Raw genomic sequence first — 25,532 nt, forward strand, 5'->3', positions numbered from 1 at the left:
GGCAGCTTTACAGTCATGTGCTGCACACCCACCCAACTGGGCGGCAGCTTTACAGTCATGTGCTCCACACCCACCCAAATGGGCGGCAGCTTTACAGTCATGTGCTGCACACCCACCCAACTGGGCGGCAGCTTTACAGTCATGTGCTCCACACCCACTCAACTGGGCGGCAGCTTTACAGTCATGTGCTCCACACCCACCCAACTGGGCGGCAGCTTTACAGTCATGTGCTGCACACCCACCCAACTGGGCGGCAGCTTTACAGTCATGTGTATGCATTACCTACAGTAAGCAAATTTTGGATACTTCGCTAAGATTTCGGGCAGCACATCATTATGAATGAAGTACTTACACATTTCATGGACACTATTGATGTTGTTATCTTTAAATTCCGCGATTTTTCACATTCCATTATATAATGACGCAAAGTATGCGAATAGTTCTGCTGATAGAGTTTACATTTAGTCAAATCTACATCATCAGATGTTACAAACTTCCAGAGGTACTTGTAGCTGAGCCTAAACCTAGCAGTGGTAACATCTAGAAGTCTGCTAACATGATTGGATGACCCATAGACGAGCGATTCATCAAAGTTTATACAATATTGTGAAATTGAGAGTCAGTGTAGTAACATAAATTGGTAAATCATAAATATTGTAAGTTAAGAATCTGATGCATGTGTGTGTGTTGGGGGGGGGGGGGGGGGGCGGGGGGGGGGGGGCGGGGGTTATACCCTTGGTAAGCGGGAGTGGAAAGTAACCTTAGACGTACTGCGGTCAATGTGGGGGGGGGGGGGGGGGGGAGGGAGGGTGGGAGAGTCAAATCCACCCTCCAACATCTGGTCATAGTACCACCAGCCTCCACAACACTCCATCAGCCTCCAGCTGATGCTTGTAGATGCCTCATCTAACCTCACCTATGTCACACATTAACCTACAGTTCCTGTGATATTTAAACTCCTCATCACAGTGGCGTCTCACCAATATAAACTGTATTGGATTTTGTCCCGAAATAGCTATATGCTGACTGGACGTGTATGTATGTATGCATGCATGTATGTATGTATGTATGTATGTATGTATGTATGTATGTATGTATGTATGTATGTATGTATGTATGCATGTATGAATGGATAGATGGATGTACTCACCTAGTTGTACTCACCTAGTTGTGTTTGCGGGGGTTGAGCTCTGGCTCTTTGGTCCCGCCTCTCAACCGTCAATCAACAGGTGTACAGATTCCTGAGCCTATCGGGCTCTGTCATATCTACACTTGAAACTGTGTATGGAGTCAGCCTCCACCACATCACCCCCTAATGCATTCCATTTGTCAACCACTCTGACACTAAAAAAGTTCTTTCTAATATCTCTGTGGCTCATTTGGGCACTCAGTTTCCACCTGTGTCCCCTTGTGCGTGTTCCCCTTGTGTTAAATAGACTGTCTTTATCTACCCTATCAATCCCCTTCAGAATCTTGAATGTGGTGATCATGTCCCCCCTAACTCTTCTGTCTTCCAGCGAAGTGAGGTTTAATTCCCGTAGTCTCTCCTCGTAGCTCAAATGTATGTATGTACGCATGCATGTATGTATGTATGTATGTATGTATGTATGTATGTATGTATGTATGTATGTATGTATGTATGGATAGATGTATGGATGTATGTATGTACGCATGCATGTATGTATGTAATGTATGTATGTATTTATATACGCATGTATATACGCATGTATGTATGTATGTATGTATGTATGTATGTATGCATGCATGTATGTATGTATGTATGTATGTATGTATGTATGTATGTACGCATGCATGTATGTATGTAATGTATGTATGTATGTATGTATGTATGTATGTATGTATGTATGTATGTATGTATTTATATACGCATGTATATACGCATGTATGTATGTATGTATATATGTATGTATGTATGTATGCACATATGTATGTATGGATGGATGGATGGATGGATGTACGCATGCATGTATGTATGTATGTATGGATGTATGTATGCATGCATGTATGTATGTATGCATGCATGCATGCATGCATGTATGTATGTATGTATGTATGTATGTATGTATGTATGGATAGATGGATGGATGTATGTATGTACGCATGCATGTATGTATGTATGTATGTAATGTATGTATGTATGTATTTATATACGCATGTATATACGTATGTATGTATGTATGTATGTATGTATGTATGTATGTATGTATGTATGTATGTATGTATGTATGCATGTATGTATGTATGTATGTATGTACGCATGCATGTATGTATGTAATGTATGTATGTATGTATGTATGTATGTATTTATATACGCATGTATATACGCATGTATGTATGCATGTATGTATATATGTATGTATGTATGCATGTATGTATGTATGTATGTATGTATGTATGTATGTATGTATGTATGGATGGATGTACGCATGCATGTATGTATGTATGTATGGATGTATGTATGTATGTACGCATGTATGTATGTATGTATGTATGTATGTATGTATGTATGTATGTATGTATGTATGTATGTATGTATGTATGTATGTATGTATGTATTCCCAATCACGTTAAAGACTCCCCCTCTATCATCCAGTTTAAGAGAAAAACAACTATGTACTAAATAATCGACTCCTTGTAACTTTAATTATGCTGACCTTCCTATCTGTATTCAGACTGAGCCTACCATCATTAAAGGTGATTATAACGCTAGGCATAGGAATATTGGTAATTCGCAGTTCAATAATCGTAACGGACACCAACTGGTGTCACTATTAGGTGGTCACGATGATGCACAGATTGTGGGTGACCTTGAACCGACGAATATCTACTGAGGTATTCTTGATCTATGTCTCGGTTTCAACGTCTCCCACACCGTGTGCGCCTCGTCAATAGTGCCAGATATGGCGTCTGATCATCTGGCCATATTAGCCACTGTAAGCATTGGAAGCTCTATCCTCCCTGGTGGAGTGTTCAAGCGGAAGAGGCTGGCTGTGCCCATCGATCAACGAGACAATCTTGTTGCTCATGTGTCAGATTGGTGCAGTTCATCTGAGCCTTCATCAGTTGAAGATTTTAACAATGAGTTCACAGATACTATCGACCAGTTTATAGAATCACTTGATCCATCGTCCAGACCACGTAACCCAAATTACACTGGTCATAGCACTTATGTTTATTATAATGATTCTAAATTGCATACACTAAAACGCACTGCCAGAATAATTGGACTAGCTTGTAGAAGGACCCGCACTGCTGAAATGCTTCGGCTCTTTCAAGCGGCTCTGGCTAAGGCCAGGGAACGTATGGTGGAGCTGAGGCAGACAGACTGGGAAACTTTTGTCCGTGGTCTCAATTCTCACACGCCACTAAGTCGGGCATGGAAGGATATCAACAAGATCAAAGGGAAAAATGCTGCAGAGATCTCGTACCCTAATCCTCTGCACAGAGCAAATGAGCTTGTTGATGCTTGGGCCACGACTTCCAGCTTTGACAGTCTTCCTCTACCCTCACAAAATGAATTAAATGATAGATATACTGATAGGGCAAGGTTCCTTGACTTCATGTTTCATCAAGAGGATGACTGTGACATGCTTTTACTGAATACGAACTAGATTCTGCTCTACATAAAGGCAAAGCTACATCACCCGGGGAGGATGGAGTTACTGACGGCATACTGCATATGCTTCTGCTAGTTCCAGGGAATACCTTTCTTCAGTTGTATAATATGAGCTATGTAACTGGGGAGCTTCCTAAGTCATGGACCAACAGTGTTATTATTCCCATTCCTAAGCCTCACCAGCCGAGTGCTTTTCGCCCAATCTCCCTCACTAGTTGTCTCTATAAGTGTCTTGAGAGGATGTTCTCAACCGTCTCCTTTACAAAATTAATAATATGTTGTCTCCCCAGATATATGGCTTTACGCATGGAAAAAGTGTACATCACTGTATTACCACATTCCTCACCCTGCATACTGATAGGTCATATACCACTTTCCTAGATCTTAAGTCAGCCTTTGACATTGCTAACCCACACGTCATTCTGAGAGAACTTGCTAAAATGAATGTAGGAGGATGGCTTCTACGGTGGATAAGAGGCTATCTATCCAACAGGAAGTCATCTGTACTGTTCCAAGGGCATAGGCGTGTAACGAGAGATTTTGAACTTGGCACTCCACAGGGAGGTGTCCTCAGTCGTACTCTGTTCAATGTGTTAATCAATGCACTTTTAAACTTAGTAACTAGAAGGTCCAGCGAACACATCATTAGCTATGTGGATGATATACTGATCAACACCAATGGGTATACCAACACCCAAAATGTTCTGAACTCTGTATTGTACACATGTCAGGAACTATGATTAGTCATCTCAGTAGAGAAAACAAAGATCTTGAACCGACACCCACCCAGACGAGGTGGGGCCGTTCGCAAAATGCAGTTGGATGATGGCTCTCTGCTCGACTATGTTACCAGATACAAATACCTTGGTCTTGAGGTTCTACTGTACCGCAATGTTTTAGCCAGACTGGGTCGCCAATGTAGAGAGAGGCTCCGTGCTCTCAAGGCTGTGGCAGGCTGTGGCAGGCAAACACAACTGTACCGTACAGTGTTATATATTTATTTCAGTTTGAACAATTTTTAACATTAAAGGATAAATCCTTTAATTGGTTGAAATTGGTTTTAACATTCGAAATCTAATTTGTTGATGTTAAATAATATAAGGTTCAAATTTATTAAGATACATACTTTAAAAACTGTTTCTATTTGATACCAACAGTATCACGTTAAGAGAAGCGTCTCGCCTTGCTAACCCAAGTATAAAATATATAAAGAAACGGTGCAACTGTACTGGTATCTGCAGTACAAATATACGTCCCTATTTAAAGAAAAAATAAACTGCACCAATCACTGCCACTCCTCACACCAATGCAACAATAAGGAGAGTGATAACAGTGCTTCACATTCGACAATGTTAAATTATTTAACAGATGACGAGATAATGAACATTGGAACAAATGTACAGCTCTCTGACCTTCATATAAAATCTGCATGTGACCTCATCAAACAAACTGTGCCAAGCGTAGAAGGTCTTCATGACCCAGCGTTGTAGCGGGACCTCTCCTGGCCAGTTACAATTGGTGAATTTATTCAAATTATCCAAGTTGATGGTTGTCACTGGGTCACCGTTTCCAACATTGGAGTAACTGGACAAATTAACATATACGACACCAGGCATAAATTACCATCCAAATCTACTGAAGTTATCTTGTATGCTCTTGCTAATTGCCAGGATACCTGGTTGATACCTGGTTGATGGGGTTCTGGGAGTTCTTCTACTCCCCAAGCCCGGCCCGAGGCCAGGCTTGACTTGTGAGAGTTTGGTCCACCAGGCTGTTGCTTGGAGCGGCCCGCAGGCCCACATACCCACCACAGCCCGGTTGGTCCGGCACTCCTTGGAGGAATAAATCTAGTTTCCTCTTGAAAATGTCTTGGATGATAAGCTGATATGCAATGTAATGAATGTCAGCAGACACAGGGACTCAAGTATGAGTGGGGTATATGCTGCGGCGTTTGCTGCATCACTTGCAAGTGGTGTAGATCCGGTGAACCTCGTATGATGTGCAGAATATGAGACAACATCTACAAGAGAACTTCAAAGGAAAGTATCTCACCTCATTCCCTGCAGCTCAGACACTGAGAAGAAAACGAATCATCCGGTCATGCTCGATGGAAGTGTACTGCATTTGCAGAAAGCCAAATGATTTGAAGCTGAGGGTATGCTGTGACCGTTGCAATATTTGGCACCATGGATCATGTGTAGGTGTTACAGAATGTAATGATGATTCGTGGATTTGTTTCTTGTGCGCTAGCAAGTTGTGAATTATAATTTAAAATAATTAATACATTATTATTATTATTATTATTATTATTATTATTATTATTATTATAACTTTACCAAATGCTTTGCTGAATCAAATAATGTTATTACTTTCAATGTGTTACAATAGCATAATTAAGTGCTTCAAGTGTCAGGTCTTTTATATAGTCGGTATTTGTTATATTCTGTACTCTTTTTATGTTATTTAAATTTCAAATAGAAATAGTTTTTAAAGTAGGTATCTTAATAAATTTGAACCTTATATTATTTAACATCAACAAATTAGATTTCGAATATTAAAACCAATTTCAACCAATTAAAGGATTTATCCTTTAATGTTAAAAATTGTTCAAACTGAAATAAATATATAACACTGTACGGTACAGTTGTGTTTAATTATGTTTTGTGATTCCTTTGGAAAAGGTATTTGTGCACCAAGTACTACTAGCTCATTATGAGATATGCTGAATGTTGTCAATATACCATCTGAATACGCCTCACTTTGCGTTAATCATTGGACGTCCTAATGATTAAGGTCCCCAAAAGGACTTAATCAGACCTCAGTGGACATTTTTACTCTCACTCTCTCTCTCTCAGAGCATCCCCTTGTGTGTTGTATGTGGGTGCTGAAGTTCAGTCTCTTCTCTATGTATAGGTGAAGGAACTTTCCATAATTGTTATTGCTAATGTTTACTTGTAATACTGGGTATACATCCGGTGTTCTTACCCTCGACCGCGGCGAGGGTAAGCCGCGGCCGTATGGTCTGAAACCCACAAATATTTACAATGGGGAGGGGGGGGGGGATAACATTTCCTCTTCAAGCGCGCGCACACAAATGAACTATGTTACTTAACTGGAAGCACTCGTACAACATAATTTACACGATTTCTCAGGATAATTATACTTCTTACCAGCATATATACAGTATAGTACCTAGTAGGTTCTCTTCAATGATATCTAAGATAATTTAAAGAACCCAAGCAAACTACTGTGGAAATGTGCAGGGCAAACATATCAATTGTGACACTAACTCTCCACATATGGCATTTTCTTAATTTAGAAACTGTACTTGTGGTCGATCTCGAACCCATGTTGTTGATGTGACGATGTATTATGAATTTTATGGCTAGCTCCTCAAGATTGTAACTTGCTTAGAAAAATAAATTGTGTGTTCAGTCCCTGAACCCATTATGTGATAAATTAACTAAACTAAAAACTATAGCATGGCGACGAAACCTGAACTGCATAATGTAAATAGGGATTAACCAGAAAAAGATATAGGTGAAGAATAACACCAGGTAACTGTAAAGCTTCCGCATAGTTGGGTGGGTGTGGAGCACATGTCTGTAAAGCTGCCGCCCAGTTGGGTGGGTGTGGAGCACATGACTGTAAAGCTGCCGCCCAGTTGGGTGGGTGTGGAGCACATGACTGTAAAGCTGCCGCCCAGTTGGGTGGGTGTGGAGCACATGACTGTAAAGCTGCCGCCCAGTTGGGTGGGTGTGGAGCACATGACTGTAAAGCTGCCGCCCAGTTGGGTGGGTGTGGAGAACATGACTGTAAAGCTGCCGCCCAGTTGGGTGGGTGTGGAGCAAGACTAGTAACTGTGCGACTCTTCATAGATGTAAAGTCCCTTGTATAGTTACTGTTGTGAGTCTCTTGTTGAATCACTTGTGATACAAAAGATTACTGAAGTGTGTATTTGTGTGAGTGATTAAATATGCATGTGTATGTATATATGTATATGTACATGTATGCATAAGTATGTGTACATTAATAATTTTGTAACTAGCGTCAAAAGATTGTTATTTGCTTCGCTGAACGAACTAGAGGGTTCAGTTCCTGAACCGATTATGTGCCTCTGTAAACCTTTACACCACCGCCCACGGGATGGGTATTATGGGGTGCATAATAAAGAAAGAAAATGAATGGACTGAACCCCACAATTCATTTAGCTAAGCAAGTTACAATCTTGATGATTGTAACTATCAAGAAAGACACATTAGGCAGACCATTGATGTATATAAGAAATAGAAGAGGCCCCAAGATGCTGCCCTGAACTATCAAGATCTAATCTCTGAATAAAACGCAAAAAACGACTTATAGTTACAAAATTCACTATAAGTCGTCACATCATAAATGGGTTCGAGATCGACCACAAGTAGTGCATTACATAATTTATCAGTATTGTGCAGCCTGTGATCCCCGCCTGGCTGGATACTGATACCTAGGTAGTTTTCATGTGTCCGGACACAGGCGATAAGGTGGTATTATTTATTTAACTTAAGAGATATATATATTTAAATGTTGTCACATTAACGGCTACATCTTCCTTTCTTCTGACATATAGATTTTTAAGATTAATTAAAATATATGGAAACTAATTATACAATTTATTGGCTGGTGTGCAGGGCTTCACACTCTCAGAGCTAGCCATCAAGTAACTATCAAAACGCATATATCTTCGTTTTCACTTCAGTTGTATTTATGACAAAGGATTTTAATTGTAGCCTATATTTCTACCTTTCTGATGACAAATACTTTCGTTAATTACAATATCTAGATCAAACTAACATTGATTTTCAAAAGGTTGTATATTTTCCATCAATGGAGAGCATCAGCCAAGAAGCCTTCTTTAAAATATGAATATCTTTCCTCACCCAATAAGATCTAATCTCTGAATAAAACGCAAAAAACGACTTGATTGTAACCTATCCACCGCTGCCCATTTGATGGGGAAGAAGGGGTTATGTGTAGGATAAACATATCAATTGTGACACTAGCCCTCCATATATGTCAGTTGCTTAAATTATAGACTGTACTTGTGGTCGGTCTCGAGCCCATTGTTGATGTGACAATGTGCATTGACTTTTGTAACTAGCTTATCAAGATTATAACTTGCTTGGCTATATGAATTGTGGGGCTCAGTCCCTGAGCCCATTATGTGCCTCTGTAACACTCCACTATCGCCCATAGGATGGGTATGGGGTGCATAATAAATGAACTAAACTAAGCTCTGCCTTTTTGATAACATATACAATTATAAGCTTTATTTGTGAATCTCAATTAATTAAACAAGGCGATGAGTCACAATAACGTGGCTGAAGTATGTTGACCAGACCACACACTAGAAGTTGAAGGGACGACGACGTTTCGGTCCGTCCTGGACCATTCACAATCGACTTGAGAATGGTCCAGGACGGACCGAAACGTCGTCGTCCCTTCAACTTCTAGTGTGTGGTCTGGTCAACTTAATTAAACAATATATCACAGAGCCTGTAGGGTTCGGTGAGATGAGCGAAGAGACATGGGAGATTTTACATAAGTACAGTACATGGTAGTTTAAGTAGCGAACGCATGTCAACGAATAGCGAGTATATATTTCAAAACTATTGTCCTATGAAGTCGATTTGAAGTTAATGATAGACACCAATGTGTAGCCATCAATAATATAACCTCTCCCATTCTACCAATAACCGTTGGAGTGCCACAGGGCAGCATCTTGGGGCCTCTTCTATTTCTTATATACATCAATGGTCTGCCTAATGTGTCTAACATTCTGAAACCTATTTTGTTTGCTGATGATACTACCCTCATCTACTCCAACCCCAACCCACATACACTAAATGATGTTGTAATAATGAACTAAAAAAAGTCCACTTATGGATGTCAACCAACAAACTAACACTTAACATAGAAAAGACCTACTACATCCTATTTGGAAGCAAATCTACAAATGCAATTCAGCTTCATATAGACAATGCAAACATTAGCAATAAAAATGATGGAAAGTTTCTTGGCCTATTCCTAGACAAGAGACTCAATTTCAGTACCCACATACAACACATAACTAAGAAAGTCTCTAAAACAGTTGGTATACTCTCCAAAATCAGATATTATGTACCTAACTCTGCTCTCATCTCTCTATATTATGCACTAATCTATCCCTATCTCAACTATGGTATCTGTGCATGGGGTTCAACCACTGCAAACCACCTCAAGTCCATCATCACCCAGCAAAAATCTGCTATCAGAATAATATCAAATTCTGCTTTCAGACAACACACAGCCCCCTTGTTTAACTCCCTAAACATGCTAAACATAATCTCACTCCATAAATTCTCTTGTGTCAACTACATTTACAAAACCCTGTTCTTAAATGCAAATCCTGCTCTGAAACTCTTCCTGGACAGATGTAATAGGACCCATTATCACCACACAAGAAATAAATATCTTTGATATCCCCAGAGTTAAACTTAATCTGTGTAAACACACTATGCAAATAAAGGTACCCAGTTTATGGAACTCACTCCCTACTGAATTGAAAAGCTGTCCAACTTTTACATCATTCAAAATCAATACTAAAAGGTATCTAATTTCATCTTCATAGTTTTTCACTTTTTGCCTTAAAATTGCACTGTATCTATTGCTACCCAATCTCCCAACCTTTTTGTTCCCAATTTGAACATCTTTACCATTGTGATCATTGCTGTCTTCTTATATGTGCTGCCAATCTGCTGTATGGTGTTTATAAATCTTGTTTATCTGTATCTTTTGCTACCCAATCTCCCAATCTTTATGTACCCAATCTGAACATCTTTACCATTGTGATCATTGCTGTCTTATATGTGCTGTCAATCTGCTGTATGGTGTCTATTAATCTTGTTTAAATTACTAATCAAGCTGTCAATGTAATCAATCAGAGCTTTAATATAACAATGTGCTTTAATATACTTACTAAGCTCTCTCATCTCATTTTTCTCTTGCAATGTATCTTTGTCATTTATCAATTCTGATAGAAATTACTTACTTAAAATTATCTGTTAGATTAAGGACCTGCCCGAAACGCTGCGCGTACTAGTGGCTTTACAAGAGTGTAAATACTGTACTCTCCAATGTATTCTGACAAACCCAATGTACCTTCTTGTATATATATAAATAAATAAATAAAATAAATTTAACTTCCAAACATATATTTTTTAATAAATGTTAAATGTTTTCTGACTAGTTATGTTAGATTTTATTAAAAATATGTATTCTACTTGTTAACATTATAATTTAAATTTGTGATAATTTGTGCAGAGAAGTGCGCCAACTGGATATACCAACAAACACTTTCCAAACAACGATATATCTTGGATAAGTCGCTCCACAACATTGACGCTTGGACCGTCGACTTCCTTTGATGCTACTTATTTACTTATTTCATAATGAAATTACATTAGTTTTTAGTAAACATATGTTTTCTCATGTTCTGCATTCAGCACCTACATTAATGTGAGTATATATACCATATTACTTCATTACCTAAATAATGCTAGGAGGGTTTGAGTAGCTTTGGGTCTTTAGTGGACAGAATCCCCAATAGATGGGGCGAGAGTCGCCCCATCTCTCTCGCCCGAGCAAGAGTCGAAACTTAATTTAAAATTGATATATCTTTGTTCTCGAACATGATATATTTCATTTGGTGCAATCATAATAATGTTCATATCTCGGTCTTTCTGGAGGCATATAAGATTTTAGGCTTTATTAGCGTATCTTTGTTAATTATACAATATATCGGCAAGTGCGTAGGCGTCTGCACTCCATGCCCGACAAGCTACTGAGTGCTACTATAAAAACATATGTATCTTCACTTGAGCTATAAATATGTCTATTGTAATGTATTGAAAATGAAGCTCTTATTTCTATCTTGCTTAAGACATATAAAACATTTGTGTTTATTGACGAATTTACGTGAAATAAACATTGATCTGAGAGAGAGTTGCTCTGTCGTTCAGTCTGTACGGGGTGGGAGCTCCGTAATTTTTAAAATACATGTATCTTCATTAGAACTTTAAATATGTCTATGATAAAGTGTTTAATGTGAAGCTTATATGTCTGCCTTTCTTGAGACATATAAAACACATATGTTTATTAACGAATTCACATAAAATAAACATTGTTCTGCGAGAGAGTTGCTCGGTCGATCGATCTGTCTGGGGTCGGAGCTCGGCTATTATAAAAATACAGGTATCTTCGCTTTAAATTTAAATATACCCATGGTAAGGTATTTAGAATGAAGCTTATATTTCTATCTTTCTTGTGACATATAAAATTCTTACGTTTATTAAGGAATCTGCGTGAAATAGGCATGGTTCTGAGATGAATGCTGCGGTTTTCAAGCTCGATGCGCGACAATGGACGCCATACACATCCAGTGGGTGTTATTGGACCCAATACCCATTCTATGGGTGGTTGGAGCCCCATACTCATTCTATGGGTGGTTGGAGCCCCATACCCATCCTGTGGGTTGTAGTGGACGCCATACTCATCCTGTGGGTGGTATTGGACCCCATACCCTTCCTGTGGGTGGATGTGGTCCCCATACTCATCCTGTGGGTGGATGTGACCCTCATACCCATCCTGTGGGTGGTATTGGACCCATAACCCACCTAACAGGTGGTAGTGGACAATATACCCATCCTAGCTATAGTTGGTATAGTAGACACAATAATATCCTGTTTGCAGTAGTTTACCCCATAGATATTCCAACGTAACATCGTTTTCTGTTAGCGTTCCTACAAAACATCCTTTAAAGATTTGTAAAGCACAAACTATGGTATATAATATTCATTGACGAAGGACTGTTATTCTATGTAATAATTTTTAGTGCTTATTATAATTTACTAAGAACAACTAATATTTCTCAAAACAAAACTACGAGCCTTCAATAGGAAGTAGCTGATCTGTAATATTCTAGGAGCATGGACAATAGTAGGTAAATTTCACAACCCATGTGGGACCTGAAAACTACAATTTTCCTTATAATTGAACCAATCACGAATATTCTGCTATCTAGGTTGACGGATGGATACTGTGAAACGTAAATTGGTACGTGAGGAAGAGTTTGGGCCTTAGAAAAAAAGTAACTGGGAATATATCACATATTTACTAATTCATAATCAACATATTGACTTTAAGCATTAAGTCATATATGTGCTGTCTTGTGTGAGAACGGGTTGACTCTAGCTTGTAGAGCATTCAGGAGGTCTTTTGCACACAATAGCATTACATTAATTTTATTGTGTTCTATTATGTTAATAAAGCTGAATATTTTTTTGCACAGTAATGTACATCATTGCATTTTTCTTTTATGGAATAACATTTTTGATCCTATAATGCATCCTATTTCTCCTGTAAGATTCCTTAACAAAATTTAATATGCAGACTGCATTTTACAAATACTAAGTGGACTGCAAAGCAAAAAGCTAACAAAACTGAAAAATAAAATTGACTACTAGCATGTCTCTTTGAACAACATTTTAATATTGTGCAAACTTACTTGCTTGTAAAGAAGACGGACAATTACTCCAAATCCAAAGAGAAGGATAACAATCAGTAGGTTGACAGTATCAGAGATGAGCCACAGCCACACCATGTGACACACTTCTCTCCACCACCTTAATACTTTCCCTGAAGTTACAAAACTTACATTCATCCTTTTCATTTGATCCAATCCATCTGAAATAAAGTTGAACAGTGCAGTGTGGCTTACAAAATATATATCAATGCACATATGAATATAATTAAACTGCAATACATTAATTTTTTTATCAAATGAACTCAAAGGAATACATAAGCAAAATGTATAATCTGGGAGTATGTCTTGTGATAAAGTTCCTCACAACTCCTTCCAGTGTTATTTAGGCAAAGTGTGCAGTCATTACTGGACTGCAGTGCACATCTAGATGTCTAAACCTATGAGTGGCAAATGGCACCCATTCCCATAATTCTTCAAGCACCCAAGTGTCCACTTACGAGACCTGTACATCTTTCTTCAACCATGACAGCTTAGTTTACATTTATTAAGCATTTATGAGCGCCAAAGCACTACAAGGTTGTCTATAACAATAATACTGTAACCCTGGGTCGCAGAGTTTTGAAGCTCTTAAAATGTTTTATAAATACTGACTAAGCTACTATGATTTAAAAAGATGTACAGGTTTTGTAAGTGGATGTGTGTAAACACTTAATGAACCCTGGCCCAGGTTTGCAGGGCAATTTAAAAACCAGCCATAAGAGGTTGTGTAGAAGTTTACATACACTCAGGTCAGCCAGTTAGGTCTTGTCTTGTCCTACCTCCCCCATTCACCACCACCTTCCCTTCAATATGACCAGCAATTTTTTGTTCTCCACACACTTTCATTTTCCAAAGATTCTCTTGCAGTTTCATTGGATTCTATCTTCATTTACAGTGCAACCTCAATTTGGTAAACTATATGGGACCAACCCTGATTTGTTGGAGTGAAGGATTCATTGAAACTGGAGATGCAATGAAGGGAAGGGAAGCCCAGCCAAAGTACTGCTAATCGGTTATCCCAGAACTACCAAACAAACAAACAAAATGCTGAGTCCCTGTGATGTGTGCAATCACAGGGACCTAGTGGAGGGCCACCAAAAAACATGCATTGAATGTAATGAAACCCCATTTTCTGGGTGAGTCCTGGAGGCTCCCCAGAGCTATCCAGGCTTCGGGGAGATATGCTAATGTCAGACTTTGGTATCAGTCATGTGTATGGAGTTCTGTGGGCCTACCGGGGACCATGAACCAGAACCTGGCCCCTGCACAGAGGCCCGAGGAGCAATGGCCTATAGAAACCCCCTCCATGGGGTTGGAAGCATTCTATGTCTGCCATCGACTAGGTTAGGCACCCAGAAAGGTAGGCGTCCCAAAACAAACCCCTATTCTGGTGAAAATTGCTATAAAAAGCCAAACAAGTGAATAGAACTCCCCAAACAGAAATGAGCAAACGAGTATGATGTCACAGACCCCCGCGCTGCGAAAACCGCTGACCAGAGGAAGGGAGGGTTGCCGGGGAGCCTCCGGGATTCACCCAGAAAATGGCGTTTCATTATATTCAATGCTGGTTTTCTGGGGGGAGCCCCGTCGGATACCCGGAGCTACCAACCCAAAGACGAAAACAAGAGGGACCTAACCTGGGAGGCGGAAGTTGCACACTCCCTAATGCGAAGCGGAGACAAAACGGCAACTGCCAGCCCAAGGCCATACAGGCCCGACAAGGTATAGGAACAGCAATAAAGGAGCACAGAGCCACCCTACAAATGACTAGGTCATGGGGACAAACACCAGGCTGGCAGGACCGAACCACCCCGCGGACAACCCCAGAGAACCGCACCCTGTATCAGGGAAGAAGGGAACCCAGAACAACCCAAAGCCTGACCCCGGTCATGGCAGCCGTGGCACACCAAGCACAGCGAAGTGCTGCAATCGAACACAACATATGACGCACCCCCGGCCAGACCAATCAAGCATCAAACAACCCAAGGACCCCTCTGGAAAGAAGCCATGCCAGTCTTCGCCAGAAAAGAACGAGATGGCTGCAAGCGAACAACCTATCAGGAGAAACAAAAGAGCCAAAACCCAGGCGCCGGAGGAGGGCATGAAGCACCCCGACGCGACTCTCAGAGGCCAACACCAACAAGAAAAAGAGCCTCGAAAAACAATCCGGAACCAAAGGGGCCACAACAAACCGAGGAGAAGAGAAGAGAGCACGCAATCCAAGAACCAGGATGGCTCAAGAGGCGCAAGAACATGCCAGAGGAGAACCATGCCAGTGACAGCTTGCAAAGCGGTGCAGAGGCAACTCCAAAACCGAAGCAACCCAGAGCAGCTCCGCCAGCCCCGCACAAGACAAGGCGACAGTATGAGGGAAGATGACAGCCCCGAACCTCCATAAGAGAAGGCAAACCTACGAAGGGACAGAAAGAAAAAGGAAGGACAGCCCAAAAAAATCATACCGCTGCCAAGATGAAGCACGGGCGTGGGACACCATCAATGAAGCCACCTGATCAACTGACGGTGAGACACTCGAGGCAGAACCAAACCAGCCATAGACCGATCGAGTATAGGAAACCGAAACCCGAAACGCTATGCGTATTAATGGCTTTAGGTATTGTATGTACTAGCTCTATCTATAAATCCAACATTATGTTTGTAAATCAACTATGTATGTACTTTTCCTGAATAAAAAATGTAATTTAATTTAATTTAAGGAAGAGGCAGAGCCGCGGGAAAACCTTGAGTGCAATCACCAAGCAAGCAGAGCCAGAAACCCAAACCGGCAAGGAACCAGATGGAACGTCTGCCGTACAGAAAACTTCCCAATGCTAGCGAGCTCGCCAGGAGTTCGGAGACACTGCAGTTCCAATGCGAGACTCATGAGAAGTGACACCGCGAGATCTTGAAAATGACAACTGGCAGGGTAAGCCAGTTGTCATTTTCAGGACAGGAACCCAAACCTGGCAAGCCGGGAAAGAACCAAACACAGGGGCGGTGCAAAAGCAGGGAACTGAACATGGAACAAACTCCAACCTAGCAGTAGGAGAGCCAAGAAGCACACACTAAAACACACAACAATGTGTAGGAGAGAATGAGAAAAACAGAAAAATGCAAGAAAAAGATCAGAAAAAATGCCCAGCACCAGCAGCTAGGGACAAGAGTGTAGAGGGAAGATGGGGAACGAGGAAGACAGGCAGCAAATGGGAACGAACGGGACATGACCAATAACACACAGAGGCCATGGTGATGTCAGTTGACTGACATTAGAGAGGCGGGACCAAAGAGCCAAAGTTCAATCCCCACAAGCACAACTAGGTGAGTACAGAGAATCCAATGTATATGGAAGGGCTAAGCCAGGCACTGCAAGACAATCAAGGAATGAGTGACCAAGATAAGACAACAAAAGACGGGGTTGTGCCCCACCATGTAACAAAGAACACAGACGAACAAGAAAGGCCACAGGAAGAAGCACGCAAAGGGCCAAACAAAATGTCACAACCAATTTTCCAACACGCATCCAAAAACCACGCATCCAAAAACCAAGTCAGGCCCCCCTGCACTGCAGGCCCCAAGTCAGCCCCAGGAACCTGCACTGCAGGCTCCGGGGCTGAGCCGTCCCCTCAAAGCCCCAGCCTCACAAGAAAAAGCCGGGGCAGCCGGAAAATTACTAAGGAAGGGAGCTCACTTTCAGACTCATACAACACGGCTGGAGGAACAGGCTCGAATGCCTCTGCCACTATCCCAGAAGGGGCAATCCTGAGACCGCCCAAGTCTCAAGACCACCAAAGCCCCGCCCCGACCCCAAACCCACAGATGGTAAGGATCCGGACACAGGGAGGAAGGGGGGGGGGGCCCCCAAGGAATCACAATAACCAAAATGGGGCAGCCTTGGGGCTTCCAGGGGAGCAAACAACCTAGCACGTTGCAACCAACTGAACCCAATGTGCAACACCCGTGCTGCCTGCACCCGCATAGTCAGCATTAGACTCGGTAACCGAGTCACAAACAAGCAACAAAACTTGCAGGACTCCGGGATGAAGGTGCCACCGACCCCGCAGGCAGCAGACGGAGGCAAAAACAGTGAGAGTCGCCCTGAGACAAGGGAAGAGAGCAACCCTTGAACTCGCACAAAGCGAGGGGGGGGGGGGACTCAGGGGTCACATCCATCGGACCCATGCACCCCCGTAGGGAGTCCCAGGGTCCTGAGACGAAACTCATGCTCAGGGAAGCCCAGGCAGGGTACTGCTAACCAGCGCCCAAGTCTACCAAACAACCTTCTAAGAACTGAACCCCCGGGATGTGTACACTCACAGGGACCAAGTAAGGGGAAGCACTGGAAACAGAAGCGTACTCAGAACACAGGGGGGTAAGAACCAAGGCAGACCCCCCACCAGGCAGGCAAACAAAAAAAAAAGAAAACCCCGCAAGAGGACAGCGTATCCAGGTGGAGCCGGCCGCTATGATTGGTGAAAACAAGCTGCGCAGTACCCTGCGCCCCTACCAGTGCAAACTGGCCCCTACCTTAAGGCAGGCAAGGGAGACAGAACACCCTAGCACACAAAGGGCGGCCAAAAACCAAGCAGTAAACTCAGAGGCAGAACCCAAGGAACTTGTGGAAGGTGGCCCCAAGCCCCAAGGGCAGTACTTACTGGGCACCTAAGGAAGGAAACCCTAGGTGCACGCAGCCCGAGTACTGAAGAATCACTCCTGGCTCATGCACCACCTAGAAGACAGTCACCACACACAAGGCACTGTGCTGAAACAACCACTGGAGCCAGAGCACACAACCCACAACCATTGCCTATAGCATCAGCCTCAGTACTGGGGTGTGGATGGCCGGCACGGGGGTCTGGGGCTCCCACTTTCCCTTCCCAGGGAGGGGGGAGCTGCGCAGACGGCGGCGCGGCAACGTGTGACGTCATACTCGTTTGCTCATTTCTGTTTGGGGAGTTCTATTCACTTGTTTGGCTTTTTGTAGCAATTTTCACCAGAATAGGGATTTGTTTTGGGATGCCTACCTTTCTGGGTGCCTAATCCGGTCGATGGCGGACATAGAGTACTTCCAACCATACGGGGGGGGGGGGGGGGGAGTTTCTATAGGCCATTGCTCCTCGTGCCTCTATGAGGGGGCCAGGTTCTGGCTTGTGGTCCCCGGTAGGCACACAGAACTCCATATACATTCACATGCACATACTCCATACACATTTAGAAAGCAGTTAATGTAGTCCCGATATACAAGAAAAGGGATAGACATGAGGCACTGAACTACAGATCAGTGTCCCTAACCTGCATACCATGCAAGCTGATGGAGAAGATTGTGCGAAGAAAGCTAGTGGAACATCTGGAGTGAAAGAACTTTGTAACACAGCATCAACATGGGTTCAGGGATGGCACGCATAGACGTGATAAAGCACCTAAATTATTGGGATCATCTCAAAGCTCTCCAAATGTACTCACTAGAAAGGAGACGAGAGAGATACCAAATAATATATACATGGAAAATACTGGAGGGCCAAGTACCAAATCTGCACAGTAAAATAACAATATACTGGAGTGAATGATATGGAAGAAATGCAGAATAGATCCAGTGAAGAGCAGGGGTGCTATACGCACAATTAGATAACACTGTATAAACATCAGAGGTCCACGGTTGTTCAACATCCTCCCAACGAGCATAAGAAATATTGCAGGAACAACCGTGGACATCTTCAAGAGAAAACTAGATTGTTTCCTCCAAGGAGTACCGGACCAACCGGGCTGCGGTGGATATGTGGGCCTGCGGGCCACTCCAAGCAACAGTCTAGTGGACCAAACTCTCACAAGTCAAGTCTGGCCTCGGGCCAGGCTTGGGGAGTAGAAGAACTCCCAGAACCCCATCAACAAGGTATCAACCAACTGGACAAGTCCTGCCTCACAGGGTTAATTGAATTCTACAACCAGGCAACAAAAATCAGACAAGAAAGAGAGGGGTGGGCAGACTACATATTTTTGGATTGCCAGAAAACCTTGGATACAGTACCACACAAGGGGCTAGTGAAAAAGCTGGAGATGCAGGCTGGAGTGAAAGAGAAAGTACTCTACTGGATAAGGGAGTACCTAAGCAACAGAAGACGAGTCACTGTGAGGGGTGAGGTCTCAGATTGGCGAGACGTACCTGCTTGATAACTGCTTGATGGGGTTCTGGGAGTTCTTCTATTCCCCAAGCCCGGCCCGAGGCCAGGCTCGACTTGTGAGAGTTTGGTCCACCAGGCTATCGCTTGGAGCGGCCCGCAGGCCCACATACCCACCACAGCCCATTGGTCCTGCACTTCTCTTAGAAAACAGTCCAGTTTTCTCTTGAAGATGTCCACAGTTGTTCCGGCAATATTTCTTATAGTCGCTGGGAGGACGATGAACAACCGCGGCCCTCTGATGTTTATACAGTGTTCTCTGATTGTGCCTATGGCACCTCTGCTCTTCACTGGTTTAATCTTGCATTTTCTTCCATATCGTTCACTCCAGTACGTTGTTATTTTACTGTGTAGATTTGGGACCTGGCCCTCCAGTATTTTCCATGTGTATATTATTTGGTATCTCTCTCGTCTCCTTTCTAGAGAGTACATTTGGAGAGCTTTGAGACGATCCCAATAATTTAGGTGTTTTATCTCGTCTATGTGTGCCATATATGTTCTCTGTATTCCCTCTATTTCAGCAATCTCTCCTGCTCTGAAGGGGGAAGTGAGTACTGAGCAGTACTCAAGATGGGACAACACAAGTGACTTGAAGAGTACAACCACTGTGATGGGATCCCTAGATTTGAAAATTCTCGTAATCTATCTTATCATTTTTCTGACTGACACAATATTTGCTTGGTTATGCTCCCTAAACGTTAGATCATCGGACATCATTATTCCCAAATCCTAGACATGCTGTTTTTCTACTATGGGAATATTCGATTGTGTTTTGTACCCTGTACTATGTTTCAGATCCTCATTTTTGCCGTACCTGAGTACCTGAAATTTATCACTGTTAAACATCATGTTATTTTCTGCTGCCAAATAGAAAACTTTGTTGACATCTGCTTGTAATTTTTCAATGTCTTCAGCAGAGGTAATTTTCAAGCTGATTTTTGTGTCATCTGCGAAGGATGACACGAAGCTGTGACGTGTATTTTTGTCTATATCTGATATGAGAATAAGGAAAAGCAGTGGTGCAAGGACTATACCTTGAAGTACTGAGCTTTTAACTGCACTTGGACTCAATTTTATATGGTTGACTGTTACTCTCTGTGGTCTGTTCGACAGAAACCTGAGTATCCAGCATTCTACTTTACCAGTTATTCCCATTGACCTCATTTTGTGTGCTATCACTCCATTGTCACATTTATCGAATGCCTTTGCAAAATCCGTGTATACCACATCTGCATTCTGTTTTTCTTCTAATGCCTCAGTGATTTTGTCGTAATGGTCAAGTAGCTGTGAAAGGCATGATCTTCCTGCTCTAAATCCATGTTGGCCTGGATTGTGGAGGTCACTGGTCTCCATGAAACTAGAGACCTGACTCCTTATCGCTCTCTCAAATACTTTTATTATGTGGGACGTTCGTGCAACTGGTCTATAATTCTTTGCCAATGCTTTGCTACCTCCCTTGTATAGAGGGACTATGTTTGCTGCTTTAAGCGCATCTGGTATCTTCCCCGTGTCCAAGCTCTTCACACTATACTGAGTGCCTGTGCTACTGGCACTTTGTATTTCTTTATAAATATTGAATTCCACGAGTCTGGACCCGGGGCTGAGTGCATGGGCATATTGTCAATTTCTCTTTCAAAATCTGCCACGCTTGTGTTGATATCAGTTATATTTACAGGGGTTTGGATATCACACATAAAGAAGTTGTTCGGATCTTCCACTTTCATGCTATGTATTGGGGTGCTAAGCATGTCCTCATACTGCTTTTTTTAGGATTTCACTAATTTCTTTGTCATTCTCAGTATATGAACCTTCACTAGTACGAATAGGTTCAATACTGGCAGTGGTTTTTGCTTTTGATTTAGCATATGTGAAGAAATATTTTGGGTTTTTCTTTATTTCTTGAATTGCTCTCTGTTCTAGTTCCCTTTCTTCAATCTGATATGAATGCTTCAGTCTCTGTTCGATTTCTTCAATCTCCCTGTTTAAATCATTCCTTCTTTGTATGGAAAGTCGTGTCTGCTTCAGCATTTCCGTTAACTTTTTTCTTCCTTTGCAGTGTCGTCTGCATTCTCTTTCTACGCTGGACCTCTTTCTGGCTTTCCTCAAAGGAACATGTTTCAGACAGACTTCATAGGCTTCAGAAGTCAGTTTTTCTATTCCTTGTGTAGGATTTTTATTACCTAGAACATTTTCCCATTGAATGTTTGTAAGTTCCCTGTTTATTTTCTCCCAGTCTATCCTTTTATTATTAAAATTGAATTTATTGAATAGCCCTTCTCGCTTGTTGTTTCTCTTGGGCCTACTACCGTTATTAATGTTAGTTTGCACTTCAATGAGCTTGTGGTTCGAGTAAGTAGTGTGTGAGACAGTAATGTCTCTGATTAGCTTATCCGTTGTTCGTGAATATGAGGTCCAGCGTGTTCTCGTTCCTAGTCGGTTCTGTAATCTTCTGACTGAGCGAGAATTTGTCACAGAATCTCAGTAGTTCTCTGACCTGTGATTGGTTATTTCCACGTTGATTTCCTGCTATAATGTTATTGTTTACTATTCTCCATTGTAAACTAGGTAGATTGAAATTAGCTTATCATTGTTCGTGAATATGAGGTCCAGCGTGTTCTCGTTCCTAGTCGGTTCTGTAATCTGCTGACTGAGCGAGAATTTGTCACAGAATCTCAGTAGTTCTCTGACCTGTGATTGGTTATTTCCACGTTGATTTCCTGCTATAATGTTATTGTTTACTATTCTCCATTGTAAACTGAGTAGATTGAAGTCTCCAAGGAAGATAATATCTGGTACTGGGTTTGCTAGGTTATCAAGGATATTCTCTATTTTATGGATCTGTTCAGTGAATTCCTCAACTGTTGCATTTGGCAGTTTGTATATTAGAATAATAATTAGATTTATATTCTCTACCTTGATTCCAAGAACTGCACCTCTACCACCTCATTTGTCGAGTTCAGGAGCTCTGTGCATGCCAGCTCCTCTTTAATATACAGACCTACTCCTCCACTTGACCTAATTACTCTGTCACATCTATATAGATTATAATTTGGGATCCAGATTTCACTATCCATGTGGTCTTTTGTGTGGGTTTCTGTAAATGCCCCAAATATTGAGTTCGATTATATTAGAAGGCCATTTATGAACTTTAACTTTATTTCTTGACTTTGACTTTAGACTTTGTATGTTTGCAAATATGAATGATTTCCCATATTGCATGTCACTTCTTGTGGGCTTTGGTAGTTCTTCCCCCATGTCCAGGGTGTGTTGTTTTCGTAGTGGTTCGTCCAGTTTTGATAGTAGTGCGGTTGTTGTGTGGTGTAGTACCTGTTCTTTATTATAGAGTTGCCTGAATTTACCTAGTAGCCTGAATGGGGACAGGAAGCCAATGGCTTGTCAAAGGATCCCCCTATATTGCTGAAGATTTTCTCCAACTGGATTTTGAACTGAAGTAATTGCTTGGTATTTATGGCTTTTGCAGGTAGCCAGTTCAATGGATTTATAACCTAATGAGTGAAAAAGAAGCTCCTGAATTCTGTCCTACATTGTTGCTTGTTGAGCTTTAAGCTGTTGCCCCTTATATGTGCTACAGTAAAAGGCTATATTAATTATTTCTATTTTAAAATTTTAGGAATTCCAATAAATTCTACTTTGGTTTAATATCTTTTAAAAAGTGGCTGAATATATTGTCTGTGCAAGATATCAACACGATATAATTAAGGAAGTGGTGCTATGTTAATACAGTATTACTAATGAAAATAGTAAAAAAACAAAATTAGGCTAAATCTCTGCTAATACTAAAAATATAATCTGCCTTGCAAATGTAAACATTCACAAAAAAAGCAAACCTAAAACAAGGGCATAAGTATCCTCCATTTCACTCCTAACATCTTCTTGAGATCGAGCTGGCTGGGTGTTATTTTTTTCGTGTGTGATTCCAAGAGGTAAAACATAATCGGTGATCTTGGCCACGTCTTCTGGGCTTGCTTTGACCAAGTCAGATTTCACATTCTCGGGTATCTCATAGTAACCTGAAAAAACCAGCGTTGAATGTAATGAAACGCCATTTTCTGGGTGAGTCCAGGAGGCTCCCCGGAGCTATCCCAGGCTGATATGCTAATGTCAGACTTTGGCATCAGTCATGTGTATGGAGTTCTTAGGCCTACCGGGGACCACGGCCAGAACCGGGCCCCCTCAGAGAGGCAAGGGGAGCAATGGCCTATAGAAGCCCCTGTGTAGTTGGAAGCATTCTATGTCTGCCATCGACCGGAACAGGCACCCAGAAAGGTAAGCGCCCCAAAACAAACCCCTATTCTGGTTAAAATTGCTACCTAATACCGAACTAGTGGATAGAACTCCCCAACCGAAAACAAGCAAATTAGTGTGACGTCACACACTGCCGCGCCGCTGTCTGTGCAGCTCCCCCCTCCCCGGGAGGGGGAAGGGGGAGCCCCAGACCCCCCGCGCCGGCTACCCACACCTCAGTTCTTGAGGCTGGATGTCAAAAACGCGAAAAACCGCCGACCGGAGGGAGGGAGGGATGCCGGGGAGCCTCCGGGACTCACCCAGAAAATGGCGTTTCATTACATTCAACGCTGGTTTTCTGGGGGGAGCCCCATCGGCTCCCCGGAGCTAACTACCCACAGACAGAAAAAGAGGGACTTACCCGGGAGGCGGTCGTCGCTCACCCCTCAACTCGAAGCCGAGACAACTGGCTGCAACCGCCGACCCAAAGCAACACAGGCCCGACGAGGGCCAGGGACATTCACAAGGTAACGAGCAGCCAGGACCCTGTTCGACCGCCAAAATCCCCGCGCCCGAATATCAGACCAAGACATATTCCCAAAGACGGCAGCAAGAGCCGCGAACTTACGAACGTCATGGGCACGGGGATAGACCGCAGGCTGGCTAGACCTAATAACCCTGCGGACGACCTGAGAGACCCGAACCCGCGAACAGGGAAGAAGGGAAACCGGATCAACCCACAGCGCGTCCCCGGACACAGAAGCTGTGGCGCGCAAATAACGGCGAAGCGCCGCAACCGGACACAAAACATGATGCACCCCCGGCCTGACCAACCAAGCATCAACCACCCATGGACCCCTCCGGAACGCAGCAGTCTCATTCTTCGCCAGAAAAGAAGGAGACGGCTGCAAACGAACAAAACTATCACCACGACCAAAAGAGCAGAAACCCCTGCGCCGGAGGAGAGCATGAAGCTCCCCTACCCGACCCCCAGAGGCCAAAGCCAACAAGAAAAGTGCCTTGGAAAAACAATCCTGGACCGAAGGGGCCACAACGAAACGAGGAGATGAAAGGAAAGCGAGCACTCTGTCCAAAGACCAGGACGGCTCAGGCGACGCATGAGCAGGCCGGAGGTGAAACAATGCACGAGACAGCTTGCGAAACGGCGCAGACGTAACATCGATACCGAAAGCAAGCTGAAGCGGCTCCGCCAGCGCCGCACGATACGAAGCGACAGTGTTAGGCATAAGATGACGGTCCTGAAACAACCACGAGAGGAAGGACAAGACCACCCGAACAGACAAGGAGCTAACACGACGAAGACGCAAAAAGAAACGGAAGGACCGCCAGGAAACTTCATACTGCCGCCGAGAAGAAGCCCTCAGGTGGGACACCAACAAGGAGGCCACCTGATCACCATAGAGATGATGATAGACTCGAGTCAAAAAAACCATACGCGAAGACTCGAGGAGAAGATCGAACCAGCTACGTGACGTACCGGCCCGATCTGCTGAAAGAGGCGGAGCCGCGGGAAAACCCTCGGGTTCGGACACCGAGCAACCAGCGCCTGAAACCAAGGCTGGGCCGGCCACCAAGGGGCCAGAAGGACAACTCTCCCCTGGTAAGTCTCTAAGCGAGTCAGGACCTGGAGCAACAGCCGAACTGGGGGAAAGAGGTACAGGAACCCCCACCTCGACCAGTCGAGCCGAAAGGCATCGACCCCGACGGCCTCGCAATCGGGGAAGGGCGCCGCATAAACGGGAAGACGCCGCGACCACGCCGACGCGAAGAGGTCCACCTCGGGGCGCCCGAACGTCTGGCAAAGCCAACGGAAGGACTCGTCGTCGACCGTCCACTCCGTGGAGAGGGGAACGAAGCGAGA

The 25,532-nt window shown here is 43.0% G+C and overlaps 1 protein-coding gene across 3 annotated transcripts in view; it reads right to left on the minus strand.

Annotated features, from left to right (window-relative positions):
- Ire1 (serine/threonine-protein kinase/endoribonuclease Ire1) overlaps positions 1–25,532 on the minus strand; it is a 148,793-nt gene that overhangs the window by 72,857 nt on the left and 50,404 nt on the right. For all 3 annotated transcript variants that reach the window (XM_069338944.1, XM_045742067.2, XM_069338945.1), the window contains 2 exons: positions 23,254–23,436; positions 13,218–13,396 (listed from right to left, as the gene is read on the minus strand). In XM_069338944.1, coding sequence (XP_069195045.1) covers positions 13,218–13,396; positions 23,254–23,436 — 362 coding nt within the window. The remainder of the gene's footprint in view (positions 1–13,217; positions 13,397–23,253; positions 23,437–25,532) is intronic.

The sequence above is a fragment of the Procambarus clarkii genome, chromosome 40, assembly GCF_040958095.1.
Source record: "Procambarus clarkii isolate CNS0578487 chromosome 40, FALCON_Pclarkii_2.0, whole genome shotgun sequence".
In the NCBI taxonomy this organism is placed as follows: Eukaryota; Metazoa; Arthropoda; class Malacostraca; order Decapoda; family Cambaridae; genus Procambarus; species Procambarus clarkii.